The 27,650-nt window shown below is 38.0% G+C and overlaps 1 protein-coding gene across 1 annotated transcript in view; it reads right to left on the minus strand.

The window, feature by feature from the left end:
- slc9a1a (solute carrier family 9 member A1a) overlaps positions 1–27,650 on the minus strand; it is an 80,308-nt gene that overhangs the window by 7,624 nt on the left and 45,034 nt on the right. The window contains exons 2-8 of the mRNA XM_079836734.1: positions 26,599–27,059; positions 22,511–22,761; positions 12,891–13,108; positions 12,332–12,534; positions 5,524–5,613; positions 1,110–1,180; positions 308–484 (exon numbers count right to left, since the gene is read on the minus strand). Of these exons, the coding sequence (XP_079692860.1) occupies positions 308–484; positions 1,110–1,180; positions 5,524–5,613; positions 12,332–12,534; positions 12,891–13,108; positions 22,511–22,761; positions 26,599–27,059 (1,471 nt within the window). The remainder of the gene's footprint in view (positions 1–307; positions 485–1,109; positions 1,181–5,523; positions 5,614–12,331; positions 12,535–12,890; positions 13,109–22,510; positions 22,762–26,598; positions 27,060–27,650) is intronic.

The following is a 27,650-nucleotide window of genomic DNA, read 5'->3' on the forward strand; positions in this document are numbered from 1 at the left end:
CACGTCTTATTGCCTGTATCCACTTTTGTCTCCACAAACGCTTGTTTTTTTTTGGGTCGACAGCTCATAAAAAGTATTTCTGTATTTTTTAGCTTGTTTGCTGTACACCTTGTCACATAGCAGCTTTTAGACATTGTTCTGTTTTTTGTTATAAGTCCGAAATGACATGAGGCAGCCTCACGCAATGCAAAGTCAATGGAGAGCGTTGGATAAATTCAATGCACATTCCACACTGCCTATATGAATTCTACACAATCCCATCTGCATTCCATAAACAAATCCTGAAGAAGGTCAGATGGGCACTCACTGCATTGAGACGGTGGATGGCATGGCAGAGGGCAGCTTGGAACCGCCGCCACTCTCCACCAGCTCGATGGCCTGCTTCATCTCCATCTTGTGGTAGAAGGCGATCAGCTGAGGTTCCTTTGAGCGCTCACCCGCTATCAGGCACTTCTTCACGTACTTCTTATTGAACCGGTTCAGTCTGGAAATGAGAAGGAAAAGGTGACACTTATTGATATGATCGCTGGAGGGTTATTTTTGTTATCTGCAGAAGTCCAGATAACAAACCCCTGCCTCCAGCATCATTAGTGGCAAACACTGAAACGATGTCTGAAATCAATGTGAGACGGGCACACACACACACCTTATTATTTCAATCAAACATGAACACAAAGAAACTGTAGAAATAATAATCATGCATAAGAACATACTGTTTCAGATTAAGATGCATGTAGTGATAATGTTAATATTTAAAAATAACAGCATAGGGGTTGAGAAGGACTTTTGGAAGGTGTGTAAAAAATGAAAGGGTGAACTATCACTTTAACAGGGTGAAGCTTCACCAAGATGCTGCGTGATTCATAAGAGCAATTTGAATCCCGTAAACATTCAGAATGTTTTTCTATCATCGCATTAAAATGGATCAAAGTATTTGTGCTTGTCCTAGCACAGTATATGAGGATGAAAAGACTGGAAACATGTCTGAATTCGATGGCCAAACATCATTGACGTCACTCATTCAAAATCATATCACATCTAAATTAAAAGTCATAATGATTTCATATAGAATTCAAATAATCACACAATCTTTTGAGTTTTATACATACTTGTCTTTCCAGTGATGATGTCCGTAATGTCCACAGATATCCTCAATGCCAGTTAGCAGATGGTCCAAAAACTAAAGACAACAAAATGAAAATGAACATGATATTAAGTAAAAATAAAGGAGAATATCTGGTAATAACGCTCAGATTATCAGTGAAATAGCAAACAGAAGCTACAGCTGAATATGATGTTGACTATGAGCAATAAAGTGGACAGCAGAGATTTCTGCCAGTCACTCAAAGCATTAAAGGCGATGAGACGCTCATGCAAATGGGTGTTTCTATAGCAACAATCTGTTTTATGAGTGGTGAATAAATGCCAATTTGTGGGCAAAATGTTCTGTACTGAGTTTTGTGGAGTGGATCCAAGCTCATGCCTGGCGTACAAACAGCAACCTGCTTTTCTGAAGAACATTCACATTAAACTCGTGAGGATGGAGACTTTGTAAACATATTTAACTTTTCATTATATATGCACCAATCAGGCATAACATTATGACAGGTGAAGTGAATAACACTGATTATCTCTTCATCACGGCACCTGTTAGTGGGTGGGATATATTAGGCAGCAAGTGAACATTTTGTCCTCAAAGTTGATGCGTTAGAAGCAGGAAAAATGGGCAAGCGTGAGGATTTGAGAGTGTGTGACAAGGGACAAATTGTGATAGCTAGCATCTCCAAAACTGCAGCTCTTGTGGGGTGTTCCCGGTCTGCAGTGGTCAGTCTCTATCAAAAGTGCTCCAAGGAAGGAACAGTGGAGAACCGGCCACAGGGTCATGGGCGGCCAAGGGTCATTGATGCACGTGAGGAGCGAAGGCTGGCCCGTGTGGTCCGATCAAACAGACGAGCTACTGGAGCTCAAATTGCTCAAGAAATTAATGCTGGTTCTGATAGAAAGGTGTCAGAATACACAGAGTATCTCAGTTTGTTGTGTATGGGGCGGCACAGCCGCTGTCCAGTCAGGGTGCCCATGCTGACCCCTGTCCACCGCCAAAAGTGCCAACAGCATCAAAACTGGACCACGGAGCAATGGAAGAAGGTGGCCTGGAAGAATCACATTTTCTTTTACATCACGTGGATGGCCGGGTGTGTGTGCGCCGCTTAGCTGGGGAACACATGGCACCAGGATGCACTATGGGAAGAAGGCAAGCCGGCGGAGGCAGTGATGCTTTGGCCAATGTTCTGCTGGGAAACCTTGGGTCCTGCCATCCATGTGGATGTTACTTTGACACATTCCACCTACCTAAGCATTGCTGCAGACCATGTACACCCTTTCATGGAAACGGTATTCCCTGGTGGCTGTGGCTCTTTCCGCAGATAATGCGCCTGACACAAAGCACAAATGGATCAGGAATGGTTTGAGGAGCACGAGTTTGAGGTGTTGACTTGGCCTCCAAATTCCCCATGTTCTGAACAAACAAGTCCGATCCATGGAGGCCACACCTCGCAACTTACAGGACTTAAAGGATCTGCTGCTAACATCTTGGTGCCAGATACCACAGCACACCTTCAGGGGTCTAGTGGAGTCCATGCCTCGACGGGCCAGGGCTGTTTTGGCAGCAAAAGGAGGACCAACACAATATTAGGAAGGTGGTCATAATGCCTGCAATTATGCCTGATTGGTGTATTTCTTGACGCTGTTTCTCGTTTCCATTTAGATTCTTATGAATTAATTTACCATTACTGCTTTACAGTCGGTATTACTTCAATTTACTTTGAAATCAGCATAAATAATAATGAGAATGTATTTTGCATTATGCATTTGTATTAATAATTCGATTTTTCTTCTGCATAATGATAAAAAAAAATTGCTTAATTCTCATGAAAATAATGTCAATGCAAAAAATCATAAAAAAAATGGGTCCTAAAAATGGGCTTTATTATCTTTATGCACATAAGTGGTGTGTAGGTGCGACCAAAATAAAAAGTGTGCTGGGTAAATAAGTTCAGACCACTCATTTGCGTACCGACATGGTTGACACAATCACCGTTTTAAATCGACAAACTGGAATACTGTATTAGATTTCCATTTGAATGCATAATAAATCTGCTGGTTTCAGAGCAAAATGCAAAGCTGTGACATTCACTGACACGCTTCACTTGGCTGTGCTAAAACTGACAGCGCATTGGCTTACATCCTGGAAACCCAACAAAATAAAAGCTTGTTGGTTTTAGGGTTAAAAATGTTGAAAATTCATATAAAAAAAGTAAATATTAGCATTGTATTTTTAAGTGTACTATGAAAAAATTGTATTTTTATTTCATTTTAAAATATAATTTGCTAGGTGCACAAGATGGCGCTCGGCAATGCGAGTGTGTGCATGGTTACTTCTGCTCATACTCTTCCGGTCTTAACAACGCTTGCATTTGGTGCAAGAAGAAACAAATATGAAACTTGCCTAGATGTAATGATTGTTTTTTAAAATGAAAGACTAGATAGTGGTATATCAGAGACGAAAGAAAACATCCTTCTTACATTCTTGTGAACCTCGATGTAGCAATTCAACGAGATACGCGGACATTATCAATCTTTCTCCTGTTGATTCTGCGCTTCAGGCTCAGCGGTGATCCACAGGGATCTCTTTATCCACACAAAACACTCAAGTGTGTAATATACATTTCCCGGTTTTGTTCTGACTGGGATTTGGGGGGAATAAAACTGCCTTCTCTTTCTGCGAGGAAAACCACTCGACCCTCATGAAGATTGTCATTCCTCATCGTGATAGAAATAAGCATGGAAATATGATCTCAGTGTATGCTTTATTTGGTAATATTATTATTACTAATGTTTGTATTTAGTAGCATATATAATTTAAATGCATATCATTTCCAGTGTTTGTATTTCCCCTGTGCGTTTCTATTAATTACTGCATTTATTTTGATCAACTGAGAGGAGTAAAGAGCATCTGATGCATAAATCATTACCTGTCTGGTGTCTATAAGCAGCACATACAGTTTTATCTACGTGTGAAAAAAAACTTAGCTATATTAAACTGTTTGAATTAATTGTAACTTACATTACAGTTTCAAATGTAAATGAATCACTATCTTTTTACAGCCCTTTCTTTTCTCTAAAAAAGATAACTGATGCAAAGAAAACATGTAAAAGTAAAATATGTAGTGATCATATTGATGGAGGTAAGTGAAAATATGCGCAGAATTGAGAAAATAGTATTTATGAAGATAAACTTTATGCAAATAACTGCCTAATCGTAGCTGTAGCTTTATATTTACAGTAGGCATTATTGTCATTGCGTATGCGTATGCACTAGGGCTGCAGAAATAATACAATTTGTAATCGCGATTACAATTAAGTATCCGTTCAAAGGTGCAATTACTAAAAAAAAATGTCCACTTGCATTATTCCGCATGCTTAAGATGTCTTTTTTCCTTTCTACATGTTAAGGGTTTTTCCATCGTTTTCATTTTAGTTTTAGTATAACAATAACATTCATATTTTTATCAAACCAATAGTTGACATGTGAGGCTTAATGCTACAGAAAAGCAATACAAGTTTTTCAGGAAGAATGTTCTTCAAACAATGCTTTAAAGTTATTCAAAACATAATTCAGTGTAAATTGTGATAATCGTAATTAATACAAATCTATTATGATTTTTGTCATAACCGTGCAGCCCTAGTATGCACCATGAGATAATTCATGAATCTGACTGCGTGCGTTTAAATGCCATTGACTCAAATTATAGTAATTATTATATTTTTGTATTATTTTAAGTGATATATAATATATTCTATAGACAACTATAAGAGATAATTTTCATTTTTCTCTGGCAAGTGCATCCGCGTAAAGCGAATCCGGAAGTGTTTATGCCCACAATCGCTGAAGGGAAATAGCCAACTACTAGCCAATAGTATTGAAGCACTCTTTATTTATTATTTTGTTTATTACTTTATTTAAAAAAACGAACTAAATAAAGTGCAATAATGCTATTATTAATTGTATTTTTTATAGTTATATTTAATGGGTCACACTATGTGCAGTGTGAGCACCAAACCAAATATCCAGGTGCTCTCATGACAAAAATGACGTGCACCCCTGTTTATGCAAAATATTAATTCTTTCTTTTTTTTTTTTTCATGTCATAGTAAAATATGACCTGTAAATATTCTGGACCGATTTCGTGAGATTCATCTGGTCACTTAAAATGATTCCGGTCGTTCTAAAAATATCAAGCTGCATTTCTGTATAAAACTGTGACTGTACCGACACACGACCAGCAGGTGGCGCTCAAACACCTTCAGTAGTAGGACTGGATGTTACACGAACCCAAACAAGTCAACAAAATAAGTCAATTATTATAATTAACTCATCTAACAAAGCTGAGCTTGTTTTATTAAGAACAGTATTGTGGGATACTGAAAAATCTTCCTGAATCACAGATGGGAGTAAACTCGAACCTGTGTGTGAATCTCCTCATTGATAGATCGCTTCGTTTCCTGTTTCTTCTTCACTGCCAGGAGGTCCACCAGGGGTCGAATGGTCATACCCTGCCAACACAAAGAGAGAGGAGAAAGTGATGTATGCTTACGGATGGTCCTATTGAAATGCAAACGATACAGCTTCATTCATCAATCTATGCAGGGTAACGTGTGTGTGTATTTTAGGGATTTGATAATTATTGTTCCAATTCTGATTCCCCCAAAAATGAAACCCTCCTGACCACTGAAGGAACTGCATGAACTGCAAGTCATGACCAGGGAACAATTAGGTTTACACACAGTGGGCGGAACCTCCTGTCCTTCAACACCGAGCTGTAATTCATAGCACGTCCTCACTTGTCCATAGCATGATTTTTCATACTATGCTGAGCAATCGTGAAAGACAGGGGGCTGTGACTGTGACTGCAGCGTTTATTACACTGCTGTTGAGGGGTTTTCCTCAAGGTCAGATGCTAGCAGAGATCAAGCTACACCGCATGCAGCGATAGCAAATGCACATCTGACACTGCAAACTCCTTCCACCTCCCACTTCCTGTGAACAGCACAAAATCTATGCAGCTCATCTATATATAAAATAATAATAATAATAATAATAATAATAATCTGCTCCCTAATGCAATGACCCCAAATAGAAAGTCACTGCATTAGATATAACTAGGGGTGTGCGATATTGAAAAAATATCTTGATATTTTCTGGGATTTGATCAATAATTAGACTATTTTGCTGAGTGTGTTATTGTGTTGGTACCTTTGGCTGACTCCTACAGTTTTTGATATTCTTCATATTCTGTGTGGTGGTCAGTTCACAGCAGTGACAGAAATATGATTTTCCCAATACGTTTCCTTTGATTTTTACCTTTTACAGGAATTTTTACCATTATAAATCCATTTTTTAAACCTAATTATATGCATTCATCATCTTTTGTGACAATTTCATAAATTGAACCAAATTCAATTATAATAATAAGTCACAATAGGGCTGTTACCAATCAAATTAAATAAGTAACAACAAAATGCATCATTGCAATGGAGAGGAAACACAGAAGCTGCATCTGAAGTGGCATTTAGACTGTTTAATGCAACTCAATGATGACAAATTAATTTAACCTGTAGTTACAAGTGGATAACTCCTTTGATGTTTCAAACATAAAGCACTGAATACTGATATTTGAAATTATTCAAAACATGAAAAGATACTTTAAAAGCTACACTATGTAACTTTTCCGTCCACTAGAGGTCGCCTGTTCAAAACAAAGGCGTAGTTTGATGATGCCACGTTTGAGCGCAGAATCTCGGGACATGTGGTCTTCACCTCACAGCCGGTGGGAAACAGTCAGGATAGGACTCGGGCAGAAATCATGTTCATGGATGCGATTATTAACGTTACTGTAGTCTGAAGCAGAGCAGGACCGAGTGTTGTGGAGCTGAGCAAGGCCGCAGGAGCGATTGAAGAGCGGGACTGTTATTATGGCATAGCCGTCGGCGGGACTTTTATTATGACACAGTCGCCGGCGCCACTTCCTCTTTTCCAGTCATGAGGATGAGGTAATGCAACTCTGTTTATCATATTAGATATATCTGAGTGTGTTGAAAAGGAAGTTATGACGTTCGCTTGGTGGCTGATATAACACTTGTTCACACTGCAGTGAGAACTGAATTTTTATTTGCATTATTTGTCTTCTAAATAAAACCGAGGAAAACCGAGGGTAACGCAGATATGACGCAATCGACAGGCGACTCCCTCAAACGCATAGCTCACACGTCCCGGTTCCTTGGTTAAAATAGCAATTTCTCACGAAGTACTCAACTAAACAAAATATATAACACTGGCCAAGTGGTTTTTGGATATTTTACTGCAAAAATCTTACATAGTTCACCTTTAAATGTGAAATTAATGTCACTGTTAATGAGTCATTGAGATTCAACCGATTCAGTCAAACGGCTGATTCATTTAGGAACAAAGCATTTAAACGAAGCATCTAAATCTATGGCCCTGTCCCAAATGGCACCCTAAACCCTCACAGTCTTCCTCGGAGTCCGCACTTTCACAACGTAATGCCGCTTTGACTGCCGGGTAGAAGTCCTCTGCGTAGCTTGCAAACTTACGGTCTCAGAAGTGCACATTGAGGGCGCATAGCAGCTGCAAAGGGGGCGCTCATGAGCACCCTTCTTTAAGCTTAAATGAAGAATGGGACACCCTATCCTTGTGGACTTAACGCACACGAAGCGGCCATTGTAAGTCCACAAGACCGAAAGTGCACATAAAGTGTGCCATTTGGGACAGGGCCTATCTTAATGAACGAATCAGTTGAGTCAGTGATTCGATGACTAAGTTGATTCATTCAGTAAGGAAACACCTCCGTGTGTTGCTTAGAGATGCAATTAGAGTTCTGTGGCTTTGGTTTTAACTATTTTGGGTGGTGAAATAGAACAAAAACAGGTAATATGGTGCTGTCTAAAATGTAAGTCACATAACTTATTGTTTATTAAACTTGTATAAAATCAATGTCACATTTGTTATGCTGATATCTGGAGAAAAACGGCACACTTTGTGTGATATTTATTACCTATATTAAATGATATAATATACTACATCACATAGTGTATGTATGCACTCTCTTGGTGTGTGTGAGGGGATGTACTCAAAGTCAGATCGCATATTGTTAAAACAACAATTACGATAAAGTTTTGCCTTTACTTTTAAAAAAGGTCTCAGTTTGATATTTTGATTAAATGTATATCTGACATACAACTACAAAAAGACCACACATCACAACACAGATTATCACAAACGTCCCGAACATAAAACACAAATAGGGTAACACAAACCTCGCAATTTGAGACTGACCCTTAAATGTGTGGATAGAGACACACCAGTTAAACCTGACACCACTTAAACACCAGAACAAAGACTAGAAGACAAACATTTTTCCACAATGGAGAGAAACTTCCTTAAACCTTCCACTGTAATGAATTCGCCAAAGTAAATCACCATTGGCACCGAGAAACCAAACACCCGGCTGTGTCACTTGGTGATGCATTAAAACGCGAGGGATTTGCTGTATCGCATAAACACTCATGAGGAGATTAGAGCTACGAAGCTATAACCTGAGGAGCACAATGATACATTGACCCTAAACCACTCTAAAACAACTAATACATCAGCCAGCATCAGGAAATCTACAACACAAACATGTAAGATTTGGATCTCATAACTGTGTACTGTACACTGAGTCTACGCTGGTCCTGCTCTTTTTTAGCACTGCAGAAAGACTCGCGTTACGGTATGAATCATTCAAAACATAAATGAAGAGGGTTACTTTCACCATTGCCATTTTCAGCACCTCATGCATATCTCAGAGCCATCTGGGCTCCTGCAGTTCTCCCAAAGAGCCGTCAGCTGAGATGGAATAAGGCCGTAAAACACTCACAGCAAAAGCACATAGACAATTTGAGACCGCTGGATAATCCACCACCCAATAAAACCTGATAGAGCGTAAAGCTGTTCAATAGACAAGTCTGAGGCAATTACGTCTGTATTTTAACCAATGGACAGGTCATTACACATATTCAACTAATTTCAACAGAATTTTAACATCAATAATTTTGCCACCAAAAAAAATGTAGTACACTCATTTCCATTAAATATTTACTATTAAGATATTGATTCTATCATATTTGAATCCATTTCATTAAAGGGGGGGGGGTGAAATGCCGTTTCATGCATAGTGAGTTTTTTACATTGTTAAAGACTTGGATTCCCATCCTAAACATGGACAAAGTTTCAAAAATTAAGGTGGACATTTGATGGAGTATTTCTGTGCAAAAATACTCCTTCCGGTTTTTCACAAGTTTCGGAAAGTTTTTTTCGAGAATGGGTATGTGTGACGTCAAATGTAGTGATGGGCATTTCAAGCAAAAATTATATTCGAAGATCTCTGGGAATTATACGATTTTTATTCGAAAATTGCAACTCCTCCCCCGCATGCACGCGTGTAAAGGCTACACACATAAACAGAGAGAGAGAGGGAGAGAGACAATTCACGCTCTCAATCTGTAGGATAACAAACTGTTTAATTCATTAGGGAATAGGCTATATCAACTCAAGTCATATATTTATTGTAACATGCTGAAACATATGACTATAATGTGACATCGCCCCAAGTTACCTGATAAATGCCACAAGTCTACAGCGTGCGCGTGAGACGATGTGTTATTCTTCTGTTGTCTCAGGGTGTTTTTACTCTGGCATTTTAGTTCGGAATGGGGCACGGTTAGCATGAAAAATTGCTAATGTGAAAGCTTACCTACAGAGCTTGGTGTGCACTGAGGTACCGAACCCGAGAACACACAACCAGAGTTTGGTTGCTCTCGGAGCTGTGCCACGATTCACGTGAATGTGCAAACAACACTCGGGTGCGCACTTGTTCTGGAAGAAAGTAACCAGCGCATGCGTTTTAGCCGATTACAATGTCATTAGTTCAATAACATACACGTAAGAGATGATAGTGCTGATGATTTACCTGAGATACGACCGCTAGAGCGAGCCTGCAGTGTATTCGCGCATAGAGTGCAATCAGGGCAGGTAAATAATAGCAATTCACAGTCTCAAAGCAAAGCCGCCTTCAAGCGACACACATACGGTAAACCCAAGTGTCATTTACTCAGCTGCACATAATAGCACCAAATTAATTGAAAAAAGCCCAATATATTGACCCGCGTTCTGTTTTCTATCACGCCATGCACTTTTGTGATGACATAAGATGAACGCAAACGCACCAGGGTTCAAGCTGAGTGTGAAACCAGACCAACACTGCGGAGGCGGAGGGAACAATCAGACTCGGCGATAAAGGTTCACGGTCATGACTCGTGTGTCGGAAGCCGGCGGTGAGTAAAACTGCTTCAAATGTCTTTGTGTTGTTAGCTATCGACGCGTTCATTTCTATGTAAACACGCACTAGTCTGACGTGCAAAACCGTTACGCTTGCTACTGCTAACATCAAATCACATATAATAGTAAACCAAATTATATCCTCATAAACCACGAGTAAACACACACAAATGTTGTAAAACTCGCGCATGACAAGCCGCTAAGCAAATATATAAGTTACAGTTACAGTATTGAGACGTCCTGCTGTAGTCGTCGTTGCTGCTTCTCCGGTTCAATTTCAGCCTCTAGATCTGATTCTGGATCATATATGTGTGGCTAAATATGATTGATCTCCATGGTTTATTTAGGATAACGTTTTTTTTCCCTCATGTTTAAGGATGTCACAGCTTTCAGACGCTCTCAACGCAATAGACTCTTTAGCCCCACCCACATGATATGCCTCTAGCCGCTCGTTTTTTTCCGGAAAGACTCGGTACAGCGCATCTTTCTTTTATAAATATAACTAAAGACTTTTCGGGGATATGAAGGATGCAATACTACTCTATAGGTACTCAAGATTGAAATGAGATTGTCTGAAACTGAGTGTTTCACCCCCCCTTTAATTTGAATCCATAACACAGGGCTCCAGACTGCGACTAAAACGGTTGACCGGCAGCCCAAAATATTAATTTGCGAGTAATATTTTTACTGAGATCGCCACTGGCGACCACATAAATGTAAATGTTCTGATTAAAAATTGTGTGCCCTTTAACCTGCATGTTCTGTGATGAGTAGCCCATCACATCTTTTGTTGCGTTGACGTAATATGATTCAGCGAAGTTGCAGTGAAGAAAAAAAAAAAGCAGACCGGCTCAGAATCGGAAAGACGTGAGACTAATCGGCTGGTCACTGGTTCATGGCCAGTTGATCGGTGCATCTCAAGTGAAAATGATTCTCCATGCTGCCTCCCAACCATTCTTTCACCGTTTGAGCCTGATGAATCTTGACATTGTCATCCTGGAATACAGGCATGATGCGTCTTCCTACATGGTTGTTTAAGAAATGAAAAGCTTCCCACTCCATCAGTTAAAGTGAGAAGAAGTGTTGCCAAACATATGATAGGATGGAAACAATCACTGAAATAATGATCCAATCATAGACTCTATTTAAATCCAAACAACTTTTGGGCCGGGCAGTGTCTATAAATACATAATAATAATAATTAATTACATTTATATAGCGCTTTTCTAGGCACTCACTCAAAGCGCTTTTACATAGAAGGGGGGAATCTCCTCAACCACCACGATGATGCGACGGCAGCCATATTGCGCCAGTACGCCCACCACACACCAGCTGATTGGTGGAGGAGACTGAGGGATGATACCAATCGTATATATATATATATATATGGGGATGATTAGGAGGCCATGATGGACAGGGGCCAATGGGCAAATTTTTGGCCAGGATGCCGGGGTTACACCCCTACTCTTTATCGAAGGACATCCTGGGATTTTTATTGACCACAGAGTCAGGACCTCGGTTTAACGTCTCATCCGAAGGACGGTGCTTGTTAGAGTATAGTGTCCCCATCACTATACTGGGGCGTTAGGACCCACACAGACCACAGGGTGAGCACCCCCTGATGGCCTCACTAACACCTCTACCAGCAGCTCACTAGTTTTCCCAGTTTGGTCTCCCATCCAGGTACTAACCAGGCTCAGCTCTGCTTAGCTTCAAATACATGTATACACGCATTGTCTACATATAAACAATTTGTATCATATTGAATATAGAAAAGTATGCTGATGCCGTGTGAGCCAATGCCACATCCAATCTAAAAAAATATACCGATATGCTCTACGTACTGGACAAGAGGTCGTTCTGCTGGACACTGACCTGCACAAATACAGTGAAGAAGATGACCGTGATGATGGCAGTGAGGAACATGTTTCTCATGGGGAAGTAAGTAGGATCGAGCAGGTAGACCAGGGAGAAGGCGATCGCTCCTCTCAGTCCACCGTAAGCTATAATAAACTGGTCTTTACTGGTGAGTTTCACGATACGGAACTTGTTGATCACGAAGGTCAAGCCAATAACACCTTTGGATGAAGCAAAACGTTTAATTAAACACAAGCGTTGAAAAGTGTGCCAACATTCACATCCTTAGGGCATAAATCGAACAGAACTATTTCTTTAATTAGGCAAACTGCAATAATTAGGAAAGTGGTTATAAAATTAATTAAAAATCAAAGTAGTTTATCAAAATTAGTTCTGAACTACTTAAAAGAAGATGAACCTTCACTGAACCCGTGACGCAAACACACAATCTCAATCACACCCCAGACGCTGGTGTGAGACATACTACATATGAGCTGTGAGTTGTACTCGTAGTGAAATCTAGTGACTACTTCCTGTTGAATCCAGCTCACACTAACTGTGGTGTCCCTTTACTCACCCAGAACACGAGCCACCAGGGAGAGAATGACCGTCATGATGACGAAGGTCCAGTTCCAGCGGTGCGGCCCGGCCACTGTCGACACTCCCAAGAAGATAAAGATGAGCGTGTCGCTCACGCTGCTCCACATCTTTAAGAAGTACTTGATGGTGGTGTGGGATTTATGGGAAATGTTGGCCTCCACGTAGGGGCGCGTGACGGCACCACAGGCGATTAGCCTGGAAACAGAAGATTCGCCTATGTTATTGATCTGAACGGATACACCAGGCATTTCGGTCAGCCAGTTTGGGCTGGGCGACATGACCAAAAAAAATACAGTATTACTTTTCCATTTCATTCAATGTTGATATTTAAATCACAACATTCATTTCATACCATTAATGGAGGAAAAACTGTCAAGTGTTATGTTTAAAATAAGGTGCTGCACAGCTTGTTTACTGAAAAAATATTTTTATTGTATATTCCTTAAAATAATAATTACTGAGCAATAATAATAATAATATAATATGTTTTAATAAATTGTATTAATACTACTACTTACTACTACTACTACAATTTATAAAAACATATTTTTATTATTAGTATTAGTATAGTAATAGTAGTAGTAGTAGAATTAATACCATTTATTAAAACATTATATTGTATTATTACTATTATTATTAATACCAGTTATTAAAACATTATATTGTATTATTATTATGTCAAGTACATTTTACTGTATAATAGTCATAATTCCAATTTAATCGCCCATTTATCCCCTACAGGCAGTTGAACTCTGGGGTCAAAGGGTGGTTGAATTTTGACAGGACATTAAATTTTGCTCCACACCAGCAATTTGTGTAACTTTCAATAATGAATCAAAATGCATAAGCATATGCCCTTGAAAGTGAACATCTCAAATCACCATCACTTAGCTTGACATGTGAGGAACTAATTCCACCCACAGTCCAGTGTAAAAGGCAACCGCCTGGTCATGACAACTTACAATTAACTGACTGGGTTTTATATGAAAGTGGAGCAGGTACACTATTATGGAGGTGTGATTCAATGGCTAACCACCTGTTAAATGTATGACTCACTATAATACGCTGTAAGGTGGTGCCGATCGGTCTGGGCCGAGAGATGCCGTTCAGTCTGAACTGAGAGACTGTGATTTCCCGGAAACAAAAGGACTTTCCCAAAGATTACCATTTGAACACTTCCCCAAATACACAACAGCCCCACCCGAGACACATCACACAGACACACACACCACACATTCACACCCTGCACAGCCCCCTCTGTATAACTCACTCTCACCCACACTGAAAACTCATTCAAAATCTATGCAACGTTAAATGTATACAATGTGTAACTATGCATGTTTAGTATCATTTGAAGCGTATCAGTGCGTCTGGTAAAATGGTCTCATTCTCCTAATCATAATGCAAACCTCCAAGAAGTTATGCAAGTTGATAAAAATACTATGTCTCACCAAAAGGTGACCCCCCACAGAACATCTACTCAAGTGCCTCCTGTATGTAAATAAGTGCTAGGGCTGCACGATTCTTACTAAAATGTGAATCACGATTTTTTCCATGGGAATTGAAATCACGATTCTCTTACACGATTCTCATTTTTTCTTATACTTTAAAAAAAAATGAATCAATTTTAAATAAAAGTAATTAGTTACAATTAAATTAAAATGTAGAAACAACAAATGTAGACAGACTAGATGTAAATATATGCTTATTACTGTTTATTTCTATTTTTATGATTATTTAATAGCTTGCCTTGTGGAGAGAGGGTTTTTGTTGTCTTATTTCGTTGTTTCATTTTGTTTTTGCGTTTTTGTAAAAAATGAAAACTATAAATAAAAAAAATGTTATAAGAAAACGCTTAACGTGGCTTAATGTACTAAGACAGTGTTACAGACATCCCAACCTGAAAAAAGTCATTTCAGGGAGGTACGATTTTACCTCTTACCGCTACAAATCTGACTCCGTTTAGGTCTGCTCTGCCGTCTTGTTACACGTCAGTAACAGCGAAACATGGCCAATGAGGGAGAGGAGAGAAGTGGAGATTTATGATTGATTGGTTAGTGTTTTGTTATTGTGTGAGTGTGACAAGCTCTGGTGTGACCAATAACGCGTGAACGCAGCATGATCTGAGGGAAATATACCGAAGTGAATCGCCAACATTAAGAAATGAGATCGCATTTATGTTTGAATCGAGATCGTGATTTTTTTTCCATTAATCGTGCAGCCCTAATAAGTGCCCTCCTTTGCAGATGTCTAGAACCCATTCAAACACAGATCCTGATTGCCCATTTGTGACCCCCCTGGATGAGGGACCAAAATCTAATTATAACTTCAAACACCACCATTTGTGGACTTATTGAATTATCTAGGTATTTAAGGGAAGGTGATACAAGAATCGGGGAGTCTGTATTGAGATTTCCCACACTGCTTGTGTGTAGTTTTTCATGACCAGGTAAAGATTTCTAGAATCCTTGATTCTTGAATTATTGTTTTTGTATATGATTGATTGATGCTTTTCACTCTTTGAGTTGACTTTTGATTTGATGTTTCTTACCTGGTTAATAAATCGTTATGCTTTAAACTTACTGCAACACATTTTGTGTTATTAACTCAGTATTTTATGTTATAACCATAACAGTACGGATATCTGCTCAGGTTAGTTTAACACGGACTAAGACACGGTTTTGGTGAAGCTTAAAGAGCACACCGGATTGATGTTTTAGAGCTCCGACTAACACATTGGCACTAGGTACGTATACTTGGACTGTAGAGGTTGGTAGACTAAAAAGGTCTTTCCGTTTAGAACAATAGTAAATTGTTAGACCAATCTAAATAGGGCAACCTCAATTCCTGATTATTGCAATATTGTTCTAATTAACGTATACGTGGGAAACCACGGCATGATTATAAAAAGTTATCGTTAGAATTAGCAAGTTGGTCGCTTGATTCTGTGATAATGGTCATGGCCTCTGATTAGAAGCAGTTTTGCATTAATTAAGTGAATTCAGATCTAAGGGAACTGAATAAAAATATTCTGGAATGATCAACGTATTGCACGGGCGTCCAGAATATCAGTGTGTCGCCTCTGCCTTGATGACCAAGACTGACTAGTCCGTAACAGAGATCGTAAACCCGGCCGGTGCGAAACTCTAGACCGTTACTGGAATCTTGAATACTGAGTAAAACATAAGATAAACGATTTAAATTGAAAGACAAAGTATCTAAAGTAAATCTAAAGTTAATGTTTAACAAAATCATTTAACACCTTTTCATTTAATGGAGTCAGATGAAACAACAAGGTAAATACATATAAAAGAATGTGTTTAAATTAAACTGTTTTATTGTGTAAAAGGAAAGACAGCGATACGCAGAAACACCTTCTCCCTGCCATTGGACGCCGAGAATTGGACCAGTGGGCGGGGTTTTACAACGCAGTTAAACTTAGCTGGGTCATTGCGATCACATTATCAGGGTTGATCATTTTAAGCCCTGTGCTAGTGAGGCGGCTCCTCCTCCTCTGTCATTTGTTCCTCTTTTAAAAGGGAAACTCAGGTGACAACACTTCCTGTGACCGCACTGAGGAGTAATGTTTTGCATAATAGGATATTTCACAGCTCAAAAACAAAAGAAATTTGCTTTTTAGAGCAATAAGAGCAATGAGCCATTCAAGAGTGTGTGGTGTCCTCATGTCTTGTGCCTCATGTTTTTTTATATATATATAAAATGACATTGATTTGTTTTTAAACAAGGGGTGAAAAGTACCGTTTTTAGTCATGTCAAAGCAAATGCATGAAGAAATATCAAAGTCCTGCAGCTCAAAGAGTAGATAATGGTGTTAGCAATGCTAATGTCATTACCAGATAAAGGTTTCTGATACACCCAATGGTGCAACTTGGACACGTTATCAGTGAGAAATTATGAGTCCAAGTTGCACCATTGGGTGTTTCAGAAACTTGCAGTATATCTGGGAATGACATTAGCATTGCTAGCACCATTCCCAGATATACTGCAGGTTTCTGAAACACCCAATGGTGCAACTTGGATGCATAATTTCTCACAGATGACCATTGGGTGTTCAGAAACCTTTATCTTTATCTGCGAATGACATTAGCATTGCTAACACCATTATCTAGACCAGGGTTTTTCAAACCTAATGATGCCAAGGACCCCCAAATATGATGAACATTTATGAAGGACCCCCTTCCTAAAATCCATCAAACATTTAAACTGTTAGATAAATAGTAAGTGTGACATTATAAATACAACATATTGCTTCCAAACTTGGCTATTAATGTTGGATGTATAAACCTGAAGAAGAACATTTTCAATGAAAAATAAGCAACTTTCACAATCAATGCATGCAATGAGCTTACATACTGTGTTAAGAATACTGCCTTACAACCACAGTGAGCGAGACAGAGGGGACTATAGTGAGAAAAACTCACTAGAGAGATACAAAGCAAACATATACAAAATTCTGGAATATATATATTCTGGAAAGTATGAATACGGCAAACAGGGAGAGAAACAGTTTTTCTGGGGACCCCTTAGAACCCTCTGGAGGACCCCTGGGGGTCCCCGGACCCCAGTTTGAAAACCCCTGATCTAGACTGATATGCAAGTCACTTTGGATAAAAGCATTCTGACAAATCAGGGCTCCAGACTGCGACCAAATGATTGCATTTTGCGACTAAAATTTGAGAGTGTGCGACCAGTAAATTTGCCTGCTGTCGGTACTGGAGAAATTAAGAAAATACACTCACTATTTATAATTGATAGACGTTATATCTGGCAAATTCTATCTTTGCCAGCCGTTTCTATATGAGATAATATTGAACCATTTGTCTGTGATGCATTTTTGCTATTCGCAATCCAGAAGAGAGAGAAAGCGAGCGAGCTCTCACGTGGAGCTCCAGCGAACACAACACCACAGTCCGCTTAATGAGTGACGATGGCCAAGAGAACTAAACAAAAGTGTAGTCTGCTTAAACTTTAGGGATGTGGTGTGATATTAATCTAATTTTATTTCCGATTTCGGCTTCCAAGAATTATAAAAAGAAGATATGAGGTAAAACTATTCCTATAGCCGTGTTCCGTCGAGCGCGACATCCTTCCCTTCACAGCCTTGCGCTGTCATTTCTCCCTAAACCTAAACTTAACGTCCGAATCAGTGATTGTTGTACAACCCCGAATCAGAAAAAGTTGGGACAGTATGGAAAACGCAAAAAAAAAAAAAAAGAAGTGATTTCTAAATTTACTTTAACTTGTATTTCATTGCAGACAACATGAACACAAAATATTTCATGTTTTGTCTGGTCAACTTCATGTCATTTGTAAATATGCATCCTTTCCTGTCATTCAGGCCTGCAACACATTTCAAAAAAAGTTGGGACAGGAGCAATTTAGGGCTAGTAATGAGGTAAAATGGTTAAATAATGATGTGATTTGAAATCGGTGTAATTATGATTTGGTACAAAAGCAGCATCCAAGAAAGGTCTAATCCTTTAGGAGCAAAGATGGGCCGAGGATCGCCAGTTTGCCAACAAATACGTGAGAAAATTATTGAAATGTTTAAAAATAATGTTCCTCAAAGAAAGATAGGTAGAGATTTGGATATTTCACATTCAACAGTGCATAACATAATTAAAAGATTCAAGGAAACTGGAGGTATTTCAGTGCATAAAGGACAAGGGCGCAAGCCTAAGCTGAACAACCGTGATCTCCGATCCCTCAGGCGGCACTGCATCAAGAATCGTCATTCATCTATAAGTGATATCACCACATGGGCTCAGGACTACTTTGGCAAACCTTTGTCAAGTACCACAATACGTAGTTACATCCACAAGAGCCAGTTAAAACTGTACTGTGCCAAAAGGAAGCCCTATGTTAACAGTGTCCAGAAGCGCCGTCGACTTCTCTGGGCTCGGAGGCATCTGGGATGGACCATCACACAGTGGAAACGTGTACTGTGGTCAGATAAATCAGTATTTGAGGTATTTTTTGGGAGGAATGAATGCCGTGTGCTCCGGACCAAAGAAGAAAAGGATCATCCAGACTGTTACCAGCAACAAGTCCAAAAGCCAGGGTCTGTCATGGTATGGGGTTGTGTCAGTGCCCTTGGCAAAGGTAACTTGCACTTCTGTGAAGGCACCATTAATGCTGAAAAGTACATAGAGATTTTGGAGCATAATATGCTGCCTCCAATAAGACATCTTTTCCAGGGACGTCCATGCATATTTCAACAAGACAATGCAAAACCACATTCTGCACACATTACAAAGTCCTGGCTGCGGAGGAAGAGGGTACGGGTACTTGACTGGCCTGCCTGCAGTCCCGACCTGTCTCCAATAGAGAATGTGTGGCGCATTTTGAAGTGCAAAATGCGACAACGAAGACCCCGTACTGTTGCCCACCTTAAGACTTGTTTGCAGGAAGAATGTGACAAAATTACACCTGAAACACTTCATCACTTGGTGTCTTCAGTCCCTAAACGTCTTTTAAGTGTTGTGAAAAGGAATGGCAACATTACAAAGTGGTAAATGCTTTACTGTCCCAACTTTTTTTTAAATGTGTTGCAGGTCTGAATGACAGGAAAGGATGCATATTTACAAATGACATGAAGTTGACCAGACAAAACATGAAATATTTTTGTTCATATTGTCTGCAATGAAATACAAGTCAAAGTAAATTTAGAAATCACTTCTTTTATTAATTTATTTGCGTTTTCCATACTGTCGCAACTTTTTCTGATTTGGGGTTGTAAACTGCAGTCTCTACTGTTGCTAAACTGCGGGATGTGTTTGATAATGAAGAGCTATTAAATGCACAATAATCCGCACAAGATACTCTGTTTCCAACTTCGAAGATCAAGCTTATGTGTGTGTGCTGCGAAATGGACCAACTTGCACTTAATATTTTAGGCTCCGTGTGTGCGTCTAAACCATCAAATAAACAACAAATAGCCTGTGTCAAAATGACCGGATTGGAGAATAGTTACTTTAACAGTTTTTATCTTAAATGGGCTTAAATAGTTTGGAGAAATATGATATTATTAGTTCTGCATTCGGTCTTAAAGGGGCAGCGTCTAATAAACCTGCTGACGATTGAGCCATTCATTCGAATCAAACAAAAGACAAAGAGAAAATATTCACATCTCTTGAATGAATAACTTTAGCTTTTATAAGCATTAATCTATAAATTTATACAGTGAAAACTATGCAGTGTTATTTTACATTTCATTACTTTATTAGATTTCTTTGTAGGTTTGTTCTTTCTAAGTAATAATGTTAGCAGACCTTCCTGAAATTAAAGCAATGTTTATTTCATTTGTGTCTTTGTTTTATTGTGTATTTATTTAACATTTGTTTGCACTTTGTTTCTTTGTTCTTATGTTGTATCTTATCTTATGCATATCAATGTTTTTTTTTGTTCAAACATTGCTGTTTCTTTTGCTATAGATATTTTACTTTTCAGATTATAAAAGGCATGTTAATTATGTTCTTAATTAGTGTTTTTTTTTTTTCATTAAAGAAAGATATAAAAAGAACCAATAAGAATACTGTAAAAGTACCGGATCGATAAGCAGTATCGTTAAGAGTAGTAATACCATTAAAACCTTAAAGATACCCATCCCTATTAGTAATACAGTGGAAATGAGTAGATTTGGTAAGCATGTTGATTTATGGTGTGCGCCCCTACATTTTCTGGTTGTGCCCCTAAAATTTTCAGTTGGGGGCCACTGTGCTCCTAGTAAAAAATTTTATAACTCATGTTTATAAAAGCAAAATGTAGTAACTTCGCGGCAATAAAAAGGAAAATAAAAGTATTAATTTAGCAAAATTCTGCTAATATAATACGAATTCAGCTGACTTCATGGTGCATCAGTCACTGATATGTATAGGCTGATTTTTATTGGCCGATTTTTTATCATTAAATGCCCTGATTGAACTACGGCCTAATCCTGGCTTAATCAGCCCTGTCTGTGAAACCAGGCCATAGTGAATTACAGCTCTGTCTCCAGGCCTGTCAGAGCCTCAGACTCTTTTTATCATCCACTCTACCATCACCAGGTCATAACCGAGAGCTGTCTTCAGCATCGAAGTATTGACCGAGCTCTGACAGGCATTTATTTACAAGCCCCGAAGACACAGTGAGTCTAAATATGTTTAGACTATATATCAAGTGTCTGCGACAAGCTTTTAAATCACTGGATGCTTTCAAATCGAAGAAATAGCAGCCCTGACCTGTTTCACCTGGCCCTGTTTATTGATTTTATCACAGAAAAAGCTCTTGTGCAATTCAGTCTCCTGCAAAGGCACCCGACGCTTACTACTAAATGTAAATATTAAAGAAATTAAGCGCTTAAATCAACATGAAATATTAAAATGTACGTTCTTAATGCATATTCCTGGTGCATCATGCATGATAAAAATGTCGAAGACCAGCGAAATGTAGTAACTTCGCAACAATAAAAAGGAAAATAAAAGTATTGATTTAGCAAAATTCTAATTCAAAATTCAACAAAGTATATATATATATATATATATATATATATATATATATATATATATATATATATATATATATATATATATATATATATATATATATATATATATATATATATATATATATATATATATATATATATATATATATATATATATATATATATATATATATATATATACATACATACATATACGATATAACAAACCATCGTTTATGAATGAACTATTAACTGAAGGTACTGTATATATATTTAATAGGTCTGTCAAAAGATTAATCGCGATTAATCGCATCCAAAATAAAAGTTTGTGTTTACATAATATATGTGCGTGTACTCTGTTAATTATTATTTATATAGAAATACACACACATTCATGTATATATTTAAGAAATATTTGCATGTATATACTGTATATACATTTATATAATCTATAATATATATAAATATAAATGTTTTATATATAAAAAATAATATTTTTTTCTTAAATATATACATGCTTGTGTGTGTATTTATATATAAATAATAATTAACAGAGTACACACACATATTATGTAAACACAAACTTTTATTTTGGATGCGATTAATCGTGATTAATCTTTTGACAGCCCTAATATTTAATTTAAAGTTGTATAATGTCTGTTGCATTCAACATTTTACTCTGGGTAAGATAATTAAATACTAAATACTTAATCTGTACAAAATATAGTTTGCCAGCATATATATTTGGACTGCAAAAATAACCTCTAAAGGTTGTCATGTTTAGTTTGCTTACTTTGTGCCTCTCTTATAATGTTGACCTGTTGAATGTTTTGATGATAAAGCAATAAACTAGCTAAACTAGCTGTTTTTGAACTTTGCTAATCCATTAGCTTTGATAATCTTTATCTAGTAATCTATTTTAGTGATAAAAGTTCAAATAAGTGAGCAAGTGACAAATATCGGTAACCGAATTGGCCATTAATTGTCTGTTAAAATCTGTATCGACCAAAAAAAATCCTATCAGTGAATCCCTGAGTCAATTTAGTACAATGTTGATTCAAGTTAATAAATCAATTATGAAAGAATCTATAAAGCAGCTCTACAGAACTTACGCCATGATGCCGGAGAGATGGAACACCTCCGCGGACAGGTAAGCCATGTAGCTGTACACAAAGACGAACAGAGGCTCGATGACACGAGTGTGCGAGGTGAACCGTGACGTGAAGGCCGCCAGGAGGCCGTAGATGGCACCTACCAAGATACCACCCAACGACACCACCAGGAAACACACCACACCCAGGAACACATCGGTGACCGTGATCGTACCCACTTTGGAGTACTCCTCAAACAGATGATAGAGCACCTACAGAGAAGAACAACATCAGAGATAAACAATCCAGAGCATCAAAACCACAGGCAGCTTAATAAAAACATGAAATACCCCAAACGACCTACTACTTCCGCAATCGATGGACACTTTACTATCCCATGAGGCCACAGGAGAGTATTTATGAATGGCGGTCAAGCGACGCAACTGATAGGTCACATGACAGTAACAACATGGAGGATGCGCGATGTGATGCGTTGATATGGTTAATATGCAAATGACACATTTCTGAGCGTGACTTAAAGAGAATGACACATTTAATATTTAAAAAAATTATTTTATTTACAACACGGAAATGCCTGGAACTCAAGGAAGTGTTGTGACGCATGACACAAAAAATAAAAGACTGACAGTAGGGGTGTAATGGTACACAAAACTGACGGTTCGGTATCTCGGTTTTGAAATCACGGTTCGGTACAGCGGTTTTACAAAATTGCTTTTTAGATTTAACAGTGGTTTACTGAAGAAGAAAAAAAGTGTCTGTCCTTGAATTAATTAAATTATATCTAAAAGTGTATTGAAGATATTGCTGTAAACTATATAGGGAGCCCTTACTTGCACATTAATATTAAAGATTAACAACAGAGCCCAAACTATTAGCCTAAATTCACTTGCTATTTATGTTTAGATATAATAATCAACACTCAAATAACACCTTGTATGCAATGTAAACTTCACATAAGGCAGTTTCTGCATTAACTACTAAATCTAATTATAAAATAGTTTTTTTCTCCGATTGGTTGTTGAAATATAATAATTTATACACAGGTTTATTTAACATGCATGAAATAATCAAGACATCACTAACAGGTTAAGTAGAATATAATGAATATATAGGCTAATATAGGTCATATATTAGTGAAAGAGTTGATTTCTCTAGTGAATACAATTCTGTGGACACTGAATGACTGCCTGAGTCAACGTTAAATGTGATGCTAACGTTACATGACATTGTTTAGTTTACAGCAGTTATATTGACGTCTTTCCGCTGTTGAAACACTGATTTAGCGATTACACCATATATATACATGACAGTAAGTTGTAATATATCGTCAACACACCTTCAAATGGTCATTCATGTTTATTCTTTAGTAAGAGATGATCGATCGCCTTCAGAGATGATCGCGCGTCGCGCGGCCGCTTGAACTGTGATCATGAAGTGACCAGTCACGCCACATAGAGCGTCAAAACGGCTTTTATCGTTTTAATTTCGTGATAAAATGGACTGAATACTTAATATGATCGTGTGGGAACTCGGATTGAAGTGTGTTCCACGCTTCAAACAAGCTGACTGTGAACTGTTAAAGATAGCACCCGGAAACCGTTCGGTAACGTTACACGCATGCACTGAACCTACATTTTTTTTTAAATAGGCGCTCTCTTTATAAATAAACCACAGATTTGAGCTTTAAACAACTACATTCTCACCTGAAAAAGTCTTAAAACTACATTTTGTGACACAATAGTAGTATTTTTAAATTATGCAGGGTTTCTCATCACGTCACTTTACCACGTGACCGTGGCGAGCAGGCTCCTGATTGAATAATGTGGCGTGAATTGACGCCAAAGTTCAATTTTTTCAACTCAGGCATTAGACGCGAATTCGCTTCAAACGCGTGAATGCACAAAAGCACTACTTGCGTGTAACACGTATCGCGCAAGACGCGTCCAGTTCGCGTCGTACGCGCGAATGAGGCGGATTCGCGTCCTTCGCGTCACGCGAAACGCGGCTTCCACGCTGCAGGACCTCCAGACGCGCGCCAACGCGCCTTTCCATTGACTTAACATTGAAATCACTTGCGCCAGACGCTCTATTCACGTTTGGTGTGAACGCAGCATAAGAGCCACGTGACTGTCATGTTTGTGTACCTCGCTGACATGACCACACTTTCAACGTCTGTGATTTTAAAAAGCAAGACGGTACTCAGATTTAAAAACTACAATACGATTCTACTGTTAAGGAAATTTTGTTAGGCTAAATGGTTTTCACTGTGAGATGGATAGCCTAAATGTTATATAATTCAGAAGGGCTACGGTTTATTTTTATGCTATGCCTAAAAGTGTTTATTTTTAAATATGATCATTTGTACATTTTACCAGTATTTACCATACTTTCAATACAAAAATCTAAATATGAATTATGAAAATGATTTTCAAATAAAAGCATTTTCTTTATAAAAAAAAAAATACAATTTGCAATTCCATTTTAATATTGTCCAAAATATAATTCCATAACTCTGTAAATAGGGAGCGGTGGGGCTGAATGCGCATTTTAAAAGATAAAGACATTTGTCTGACGCTTCTGTTGCGCAACGAATTCTCCGTCACCGTCCTGTCAGTCTTCTCGTCATGTCATCAGTAATCAGTGGCAGAGCTTTGCACTATGTACGGCTCGAAGAGCTTGTGTTGGATGAGCTGATGGAATTGAAGCGACCGTTATCCACTGGAATTAAATTGTTTTTATTTCTATAAATATCAAAACAACAGAGGTGCTATGTAAATGTTGCCGTGGCATAATCCATGCTAACTTCACCCTCACACTTCGTCATGACAATATATCGCGAGACAGCTTTTCACCTCGATGAAAAATCTCGTCACACCTGTTTACATCACACCTTATTAACCTATATCAACATTTACTAATACATTATAAAAGTCAAAAGTTCTGTTAATATCTGCTAGTATCTCGCCTGAGCTAACATGAACTAACAATTAACAGTTGTATTTTCATTAGCTAACATTGTAACAAATGCATTGCAAATTGTGTTAATGTTAGTTTATCACATTAACTATAACTATTAGTGTAAATATTAATTGACCTGACTGTAAAGTGCTCCCGTTTAGTAAGTAGTTCGTTTAGTACTTTTGCTATGAGTGTGTAGGCTTCTTGCTTATTATAAGAATATCTGTAAACATCCACATTCAGTATTTCTTTTCTTATGCTGACCTACACAGCTTTAGACTCCTTATGAAATCCGTTCAATAGTATCATTAAACATCCATTTACCACTTCCCAGCTGAGATGGGCAACAAATACTCCTTAGATTAGTGGAAATGGACTTCACCAAACGCCTGAAATCATGTTTGACTTCTTTCATTGATCACCTTCTAAGTATAATTTGTTTCATAGACCACTTGAGACAGAAGCTCATTCAAAGCATGAGGTCAAACCGTTTGAGGAAAAACAGTTAAGGAAACGAGATGCCTCTTCAGAAGGGCTCAATCACCTGATAAATTGAGCTGTGAGAGTGTGCAGTGAATTCTCACAGAGAGTGAAGGACTTGAGTTAGTGCTATATCAGTTTTGTGGTATATGACGTTTTTTTTTTTTTCTATGCATGACCGGGTGTAACTGTTATTTAGTGTTAAATTAGGCCTATTGTAGTTGGGTTAGATGGCTTAGGTTTTACTGTGAATTTGTTAAGTAAATTGTGTTTTGTATTTATTTATATTTATATATTTAAGTATACTTTAAACGTTTAATAAATTGTTTAATTTAAATAATAATAAAAAATTCAATAAAAAGCTATTCTTTAATGTCATCCACCACGTTTTGTGGCTCTTTTTTTTTTTTTAAGTATCGATTCAGGCACCGTTTAGGCACCGCTACTGTTTTAAAAGTATCGGTTTGGCACTGGTATCGAAAAAAAACGATATCCAACCCTACTTATTAGTTGGGCACTGTGGTGGTGGCACCAGTGCGACCTCTAACAAAATTTAGTCGCACCAGCAGAAAAAAAGGTCGCAAAATGCAACCTTTTGGTCACAGTCTGGAGTCCTGACATATATTTGTTTGTAAGTTCAGTGTACTCACCACAGTGACGGCGTCATTAAGTAAAGACTCCCCGAACACCAGGATGTGGAGCAGCTCATTAATATGGATCTCCTCAAACACAGCCAGCACGGCCACAGGGTCTACGGCTGAGATGATGGTCCCAAACAGCAGGCACGACAGTAGGTCCACTTGCGCCAGGTAAGTGCCCTCCAGCTGGCACACCCCGTACAGCAGACCACCAACGAAGAAGGCATTCCAAAGGGTCCCCACCACTGCGAACATGAGAATGGTGCCCAGGTTCTCAGTGAAGGGTCGTATGGGCAGGAAATAGCCCGCATCGAGGATGATGGGAGGCAGCAGGTAGAGGAAGAATATGTCGGATTTCAGCGGCGGAGGAACCTCGCCTACCAGCTTCATAAGACCACCGACCAGCAGGCCCACCACGATTAGCAGACAGCTCTCCGGTACGATAGCGGGCAAACGAGGGATCAAGTGGAACCCTAAAAGAGGAAGAACAACAAGGATGGATAAAGACAGATGAACAGCATTCATCGATTATTATTATAATCAGCGATGCATCAAAATGAATTTTTACCAAAAACCAAATTCAATGCTTTTATTTAGCGAAAACTCAGGTGCAATTTAAATCATTTTCTATTTTAGTTTTGATTAAATTTGAATTAAGGCAGTTTTATATAAACTTTTTAAATTATATAATTGTTTTTTTTTTGTTCAATTTGATGCTGAAATATAAACGTTTACATGGGGCTGTACTAAAAACTTGTTTTCATCAAAGATTTATTCAAACATACATGAATTAACGAAGACATCACTAACAGGCTAAGTAAAAATATAATGAATATGTAATTAAGTGCATATTTATTAAAATGCCCATATATATTTTTTTTTATTATTTTATTTTTTATTATTATTATTCCTAGCTAACTAACGAGTAATGGACATTGAATGGCCGAAACCAAAAGTTATTTTTTCCTATATATTTTCCGTAGCCGAAATTTGAGTATGTCACTAAATATATAATATAATAAATATAAAATAAAAAAATAAACGAAAAAAATAAATAACATTTC

This window comes from Gobio gobio (assembly GCF_949357685.1).
Source record: "Gobio gobio genome assembly, chromosome: 15".
Lineage (NCBI taxonomy): Eukaryota > Metazoa > Chordata > Actinopteri > Cypriniformes > Gobionidae > Gobio > Gobio gobio.